Below are 8235 nucleotides of genomic sequence, written 5' to 3'. Positions count from 1 at the left end.
ATACCAAGTGATTGTATTAACAAGTCCTGCTAACAACATGTAAGCACTAGAAGTGACAACATGGACCCAGATCCTCACAGAGAGAAGTTAGGTGACTTACCATAAGTCATACAGGCAGGATTTACATATGTCTGTTAATTCCAGAGCCCTAGCAATCAAGGATTATGCTACTGGGCCTAAACAAGTGTGATTTGGAGCTCTAATCAGCCAATTCAGTGAAGTGAGATAGTCACTATATTTGTTTAAGGATCACACTTGCTCTGTCTGACCTCTATTATAACGAACTCCAAGGGACCATCTGATATGGGATTTTGGTTGTATTGTGCAGGATGGTTGACATACATGGGAACACCAAGTTTGGGAATCCTTTTATTTAGAATATCAAGAAAAAGAATCTCAATCTTTTTTGAAGATAATCTATATTTCTTCAAAAGTCATTGAGAGTTCTATGTGAGCATTTGGGGGTGAGGAAGGGTTTTGGTGCACTTGGCCCCCTTAGCGAGTAGTGGGCGTATTTCCAGGGGCTACTAAAGCCTGGCTGCTGCTCCCTGTGAACATGGATGATTGGTGGAAAGTTTTCTGGGCCCGGGTCAGATTGCGAATCCGCCGCTGCTGCTGGAGCCAGTACAGCATCTCCACTTTGTCCTGCTTCATCTTCTTCAGATAGCTCCGCCCCTTGAAGGTCACTGGCTCCCCAAAGACTGACTCTATCTTTTCCAACAAGGAAACCAAAGAAGATTCCATTCGATTGAGCTTCCTTTGGAGATAGCTACGGAACCGATTCTCCTCCAGTAATCGATTCATCAACAAATCAGGCTTTTGGAAGAAGCGATTGGGGTCGGAGGCTTGTTGCTCAAACCACTCCAGTCTTCCTAGCAACAACTCCCTCTTTTGAATGGGCTTCAGGACCTGCTCCCAAGCCTTGATCAATGCTGGTAGCTGTTGCAGGCGTGCGTTGGAGCTGTATTTAATGACCATGTCTAGCCGATTCTGTTCAGGGACTTCCAACATGACCCACAGTCGTTTGAGACGCTGCTGCAAGTTATGAATGTAGGCTTTCCCAGGTCCTGAGCCATTCTCTATCACTGAACTCCAATCCCATTTTCCTGGCATGAACTCCAGTTCTTCATCTTGCAGCAGGGGAGGGGGTTGCTGAATATCTAGGTACTCTTGGACAGGGATTGGTGCCTCCACAGGAGCCTCTTTTTCATACATTTGGAAGATGACGTGGAGGAAATCCGACTCCTGAGAGGAGAGGTACTTGAAGTAGTCCTCTGAAGACACCGAGGGTTTCATCCAGTTCATCCATACACTGTGTCTGTTTGGTCGCTTGTCCCAGCTTTTGTGCCTTGGGGGTAATGTGAGAGAAGGCATCTTCTCAGGGATTGGCTGCGGAGTGCTTGTTCTTCTGGAGTAAAATCCAACCAGATTATGGTTGATGATTGGCATATGTTTATCTTGGTATAGAAAAGCTGAGGCCAAGTAGGAGGACCAGTCTTTATCTGCTGAAGGCTCAATTTGGGCTCCTTCCTCAAAAGATAAGTGATTAATAGAGACTCGGCTCATCAGTTCCTTGTATACCTCTTTGGTGGTGTTCCCAACAAGGCGATCCGAATCCATTTCTTCGATGGCTTTACAATCCAGTTCCCCAGTCAGATGGTTGTATAGGACTCCAGCCCCCTCAACGTGGAAAGAGTCATTAAAGTATCTTTCAGAGAGTTGGACAGTGGCTACCTGGACTATGACTTGATCGTGTACCTTCAAAGTAACAGTGACTGGCTGTGGGTGAAGCGGGATGACTCTTGGAGGTTGGAGATCCCACTTTCCGGAGGCTTCTTCCTCCTGCAGGCTCTTGATCATTTGCTGCAGTTCCTCTAGGTGGTGCTGCGCAGATAGGCGCCGGGTAAGGACCCCGAGGAGGGGAGGCAGGCCAGAGTCCAGCAGGGAGTAGCGACTCCACTCCATTGTCATGATCTTCATTTTCTGCTTCAGATCCTCAGCCACTATGTCCCGGAATGGTAGTGGTTTACTCTCTGAAGCCAAGATCAGCGGGGTGAGGGGATGAGGGGAGGGAGGAAGAAGGCCCAATTCATCTGCCAGAGTCCACCCCTCATGAAGACAGGGCATGGACTGGCCCCTTTGGAGCCAGGAATGGACTGGTGAAGTGGGGAATTGGGGACTCTCACTGCTGGGAGAACTGCTAGGCAGTGGTACCATCGGTGAGGGTCTCCCTTCAATTTCTTTTTCCTTTATCATGGAGGGCACCCAGAGGAGCTGCTGTCTGCTCTTCAGCTGGGGGATGGATTTCAACTCTTCCACTGGATCAGGTTCGGGCTCACTGGGGAAATCATACGGGCGGCTGAGTTGGACAAGGTAGTTCAGGTTGAGGCTAGAGCATGGCACATGGTCCAAGCCAGTGCTGTGAGACCAGGGAATTGGACAGAGCTTGAAAGTCCCAGGGGGACAGGGAGGGGGACGCAATTTGACTATGTCTCCCTGGGTGTGCTTTAAATTTAACAAGGTCTGAAAATCAGCCAGCAGGCAGCGATAGACATCAGGACTGGTGAGGAAGACTGTGCAATCCCTGGCAAGGTTGACTGCCAACCGGCTGAGGGTGGCTGATTCAGTGAAGACCCTTCTAGACGTCGGCAGGGTCACCAGCAGGTGCAGGTAGCGTACGAAGAGCTGCTCACTACTAATCAGCACGTAGGATTCTAGCCGCCGCCGCAGCTTCTGGTTGTTTTCGTAGTCCAGAATGGGTTCTAAAGGAGGTTCCCGCCAGTTGCACTTCAGCTCTTCTAGGATGACCTCAGTGAGACGAAGTCGGTCCTTGGCAGTTACTCGTGCCGCCCTCCCGCTGCTTGCTAGCCGCTTGGACACCTGGCGGCACAGCGGCCCAACTTTCAGCTTAGCCAACGGGATGGATTGCAAAGGCTCGGCATCTTGAGAGGGGCGCTTCGGAGGCTCTGGAGGAGGCTTCGGCTTGCTGGGGAAGAGCGACAGCGGACTCAGCAACCGGTGGTAAATCGGTTTGAGGTCGGGTTCCTGACTGTGTGATTCCATCTTTACCAGGTGGTTCCCGTTGAGCGGGTAGAGGACGCCAAATGGTTACTAAGGAAACCGCATCAATGCGCCTGCGCGGCCGGTAGCACTACGGGACAGCTCTGAGGCCTCAGCCTAGCGAGCGCACGCGCCAAGGAGGTGGAGCTAAGGGCGGCCCCCGAGACTCCGCCCATCCCACAAAGCAGAGTTGCGTTGGTCTCTGGACCCTACCGGTTGTGCGGCCCAGGCAGTGACAACAGACAGGATGGCTTCGAAGTCGGGGGACGGTAGGACTGTGTGTGCGGTGAGTAAAAGCTTCATGTGGAGCCTCGCATAACTTCAGCCCTTGGGGTGATCATTATCTTGGGAAGCCAGGAAAGAACAGGCTCCTGGGGAGGTGAAACTCTGGGGTTAGGGGTGGGGATGCCCCTCACAGTGGGAGTGGGGGAGGGTAAGACCACGATCCTGGAATGTTCATGAGATAATAAAGAAGGAATTTGAAGAGTAGTCATGTGGAATAAATAGGTGGCGAGTCAGGATCATGTCTGAGACGTACCCGGGCCTTGCTTCCCTCACAGCTAGAGTTTGCAGTGCAGATGAATTGTCAGAGCTGTGTGGACGCTGTGCACAAGACCCTGAAAGGGGTGGCAGGTAAGAGCAGACTAAATCTTTCTGGGATCAGCCCAGGGGTTGTGTTTAGCGGTATTCCGAATGCACAGATGCAGAAAGAATGAAAGGAAGTTTCTCAGAGTCCTGGAGAGGCAGGGGCAGAGCCTAGAGTGTAGGCCTCAAGCTTTGCATAGCCAGAGCTTTCTTCTAGTACGAACTGCCTGTCCAGCTGCTGAACAGCATGGAACTAGCCAGAGTATAGAGCACCTCCTACCAAGGGCATTCGGGGGGGGGGGGGACACTTGAGGTCTTGTTTGGGAAACAGCACAGTTCTGAGAAAGCAGACAGCATCCCTGGCCCAATTCGGGAACCTTAACCCAGGAGGTCTGCAGGTGGGTGACCTGGCAGAAGAGGAAAGCTATGAAAGGCAGAATCATCTTCCTGACGCTAGAAACTGGCTTTTTTTTTTTTTTTTTTNTTTTTTTGGTTTTTCGAGACAGGGTTTCTCTGTATAGCTCTGGCTGTCCTGGAACTCACTTTGTAGACCAGGCTGGCCTCAAACTCAGAAATCTGCCTCCTCTGCCTCCCGAGTGCTGGGATTAAAGGCGTGCGCCACCATGCCCGGCTTGAAACTGGCTTTTTTTGATTCTGTTAAATGTTCATTCAACCTTTCAGCCGGTATAGATTAGACATTGGGGGCTTCTGAGGGAAAATGTTTACCCCTATGCTTAGTTAAGATCGTATAAGCTTTGGCAAAGGAGTGTTCCTAGAACACTTCCTTGGGAAGCCATGGTGGCACCGGGAAAGGAGGAGGTAAGAGTCTGAAGCCAGGACTCTGGTCCAGGACACTGGCAGGGGAGGACCAGTGCGTATAGTTTCACAGATATATAGGATCAGTGCGTATAGTTTCAAAGATGCACTTTGGAGTTAGATCTGTTTACATTGGTATGCCCTCTTTGCCACATACTAACACAGCTTTGTGCTACTTTTCTACGCTTCTGTTTCTGCAGTGTTTGAACAGTGTTCATAGCACAGTGTTGTCACTAGGAGTGAATTAGTTGATGCAAGTCTTGAGCATGTAGTGAGAGCCCACTCAATTTCAGGGGATTGTAAGAGGAAAGAGGAGAAGAGCTTACAGGCAAAGGTGACATTTTAGGAGGGAGACTGGAGGAACTGATTGTTTTGCGTTTTGTTTTTATTTTGAGATAAGGTCTCTCTCCACATAGCCCTGGCTGTCCTGGAACTCACTGTGTAGGCCAGGCTGGCCCGCAGTTCACAGATCTGCTTACCTTTACCCCTGAGTGCTGAGATGAAAGGTGTGCGTGCGTGTGTGCGTGCATGCGCGTGCGCGCGCCACCACACCTGACCTGGAACTACTGTTTGATTTATTATCAGTGAGTGTGTGCATGATGTGCTTTGGGGAGGGGGTTGTACATGTGGAGGTCAAGAACAACTTCAGAGTTGGTTTTCTGCTTCCAACTGTCAGTTGTATAGCAAGAACAGTTCACCCAGGGCTGGAGAGATGACTCAGCGGTTGAGAGCACTAACTGCTCTTCCAGAGGTCCTGAGTTCAATTCCCAGAAATCATCTGTAATGGGATCTGATGCCCTCTTCTGGTGTGTATGTACTCACATACATAAAATAATTTAAAAAAAAAAAAAGCAAAACAAAACAAAAAACAAACCCAAAAACCCAAACAAAGCAAAAAGCAGAACCAAACCGAACAGTTCATCCATTAAGCCATCTGCCTGTCTTGGGGTGAATTTTTTTTTTTTTAAGGTTTATTTTTAAAATTTGTTTTATTTAATATGTAAGGGTGTTTTGCGTGCATGTGTCTGTGAACCATGTGTTTGCCAGGGTCAAGGAAGATGGCTGAGTCAGTAGAAATGATAGCTGCATCAGTATGAGAGTCCAGTTCAGACTGCCAGCACCTGTGTCGATGCCAGTCTGGTGTGGCAGACAGACCTCCTGTAGTCCCAGCCCTTAGAAGATAGATGTAGGGGTCCCAGGGCAAGCTGGCAAGCTAGGCTAACCAAATCATTGAGCTCTGGGTCCAAGTGACAGAACCTGCCTCAGCATAAAAGGTGGAGAGCAACTAAGGAAGACAGGCGGACACCATATGCACCTGCACAAGTGCCCCCACACTCAGGAACATGCATGCGTACTACACACATATACATGCCAATAAATAAACAAACCCATCACCTTGGCTTCCCTGAGGGCAGCTCCTAAAGCAGCGGCTCTTAACCCACATTGGTCAAGACCCCTTTGGTGTTTGCCTAAGACCATTGTAAAACACAGATATTTACATTACGATTCATAATGGTAGCAAAATTATAGTTATGAAGTAGCAACAATGGTGGGGGTTACCATAACCTGGGGGACTGTATTAAAGGGTCATAGCATTGGGAAGGTTGAGAATCACTGGACTAAAGAAAGAAAACAGGAAGTCTGTAGAGAGGGTTCAGGAGCAGGCTAAGGAGAAGTGAGGTGTCTAGGATAAGTGCTGAGGCCTGATTGTGTTTTGCACACACAGCAGAGAAGGGTTTTGATGGTCTGGCCTGGCATAGCATGGATTCCCAGACCCAAGATCTCCCAGGAGGAACTGATTCTGTGCTCTGGATGTGGGAGGGCTAGAGTAGAATGGTCCTTGTGACTATCCCCTTTAGAATTGCCCACCTCACTCTGAACCAGAAGGAGGAGGGGCTTCCAGCAGTACAGCAGGTAGGTCTGTTTGGCAGGTAGATCTTGGAGTATAACCAAGCCAGCCTTTAGTGAGGGCTCAGTGGAGAAAAAACAGAAGGCGCAGTTACTGTAGGGCAATGTGAAGGACTTCAGGGACAAGCTCCTCCCATGACCTTTGGGAGGAGAGTAAAGCTCTCTTTCCTGAAGTCTTGGGCAACTCTCCCCTCAGTGTATTCTGTAAACAGAAACTCTCCTGCTCAACTAGGAAAAAAACAAGTTGATTTCACTTACTGAGACCAGAAAACATGGTTATCTGAAGTCTCCTTTTGGTTACTAAGAAGCCTAAGGAAGCCTTAAAATTGCTCTGTGTCCCCCAGAGTCCCACCTGACTGTTTCCCCAGCAAGAATGCTCCTTGGAAAAACTTTGGCTGGAATATGTTACTTTGAGTGGAATGGCTCCAACTCCATTAGATCTTCATTTACCGGGGGCTGGTGAGATGGCTCAGTGGGTAAGAGCACCGACTGCTCTTCCGAAGGTCCGGAGTTCAAATCCCAGCAACCACATGGTGGCTCATAACCATCCCTAACAAGATGACTCCCTCTTCTGGAGTATCTGAAGATAGCTACAATGTACTTAAATATAATAATACATAAATCTTTAAAAAAAAAAAAAAAAGATCTTCATTTACCATTCCAAAACACAGTCTTAGCAAACCTGGCTTCAACAATATGTCCCTTCAGTGCCCTGAAAGCTGTTTTGGGCTTGTAATCCTAGCACTCAAGAGGTTGAGATAGAGTGTAAATTCAAGGCCAACTTGAATTACAAATTGAGACCACCTTTCAAAAAAGGTGTGTAGCTAAGAGATGGTTCAGTGGTTAAGAGTGTGGGGAACTTGTTTGGTTCCCGATCCATGTCAGATGGCACAGTTACTTGTAACTTTAGCGTCAGGTGATTTGATGCTCTCTAATGGACTCCACAGGAATTATCCACGCCAAGGTGACTTCAAAGATTTCAAAGGTAATAGGACTTTATTGGCGCTTTGATTTGACACACTTACTTTAAATTTGACCTCTGTGGACCACACATAGTTCCCATCCTCACTGAGTTGACAGCCTAGTGAGGGAAGCAATAGAGTGTAATCAGAGCAGAGTGCGTGCTCAGCTCTAGAGTGAGTGTAGTGGACAGTGTATGTGTGTGTGTGGGGTGTGTGGAGGTGGGTCCAGGAGCCCCAGGAAGCGTGGGCTAGGTCTTTCTACCATGAGTAGAAGGTTTGGGCTAATTGGTTTTGCTCTGTAGCTAGGCTGCCTGGACTGATAGGCTGCCTGGACTGAGTTCCAGTTCTGCAACTTGTATACTTTCCATACATTGCCACATTGTTCTGTGCCTAGATAGCCTTCTCTGTAAAATAGATAAATTCCCAGGGTTAACCAGAACACGAAATGCAACATTCCAGGTAAAGCACACTAATAAGGGTTTCTCGGGCTCGAAAGGGGTTGGTGGGAAAGGACACTGGCTGCTCCTGCAAAAGACCTGGCTTTGCTTTCTAGTACCTACATGGCAACTCACAATGGTCCAGGAGAAACCTAACTGAGACAGGATCTAACGTCCTGTTGGGTTCACCGCACACTGCATGCAAATGGTGCATATACACATAAGTAGACAAAGCACTCATCCATATAATCAATAAATCTTAAAGAAAGAAGAGAGCTTAGTCAATAGTACATGCTCAGTGTCAGATCTTAGGATGGGAGCCATGGCTCTCCTTAATGTGAGTAATAGCTTTATTGTGCTGAAATTCACATGCTCTAAAAGTCACAGGTTTGAAGCATATGGTTCCGTTATTTCATTTACTGATAGTTATATATTTGTTGCCTTTTTTTTTTTTTTTTTTTTTTTTT

The 8235-nt window shown here is 48.1% G+C and overlaps 2 protein-coding genes across 2 annotated transcripts in view; one reads left to right on the top strand and one right to left on the bottom strand.

The window, feature by feature from the left end:
• Positions 1 to 3173, bottom strand: Ccdc87 (coiled-coil domain containing 87). Its single transcript, XM_021222142.1, has one exon. The coding sequence runs from the start codon at positions 3061 to 3063 to the stop codon at positions 496 to 498; it is 2568 nt and encodes an 855-aa protein (XP_021077801.1). The 5' UTR covers positions 3064 to 3173; the 3' UTR covers positions 1 to 495.
• A 54-nt stretch (positions 3174 to 3227) lies between these two features.
• The window catches only part of Ccs (copper chaperone for superoxide dismutase), a 13850-nt gene continuing 8842 nt past the window's right edge, over positions 3228 to 8235 (top strand). Inside the window, exons 1-2 of the mRNA XM_021208367.2 lie at positions 3228 to 3346; positions 3621 to 3693. Of these exons, the coding sequence (XP_021064026.1) occupies positions 3308 to 3346; positions 3621 to 3693 (112 nt within the window). The 5' untranslated portion in view covers positions 3228 to 3307. The remainder of the gene's footprint in view (positions 3347 to 3620; positions 3694 to 8235) is intronic.

Source organism: Mus pahari, chromosome 1 (assembly GCF_900095145.1).
Source record: "Mus pahari chromosome 1, PAHARI_EIJ_v1.1, whole genome shotgun sequence".
NCBI lineage: Eukaryota > Metazoa > Chordata > Mammalia > Rodentia > Muridae > Mus > Mus pahari.
The sequence above is the reverse complement of the archived record's forward strand: the minus strand, read 5'-3'. Positions and strand labels throughout refer to the sequence as shown.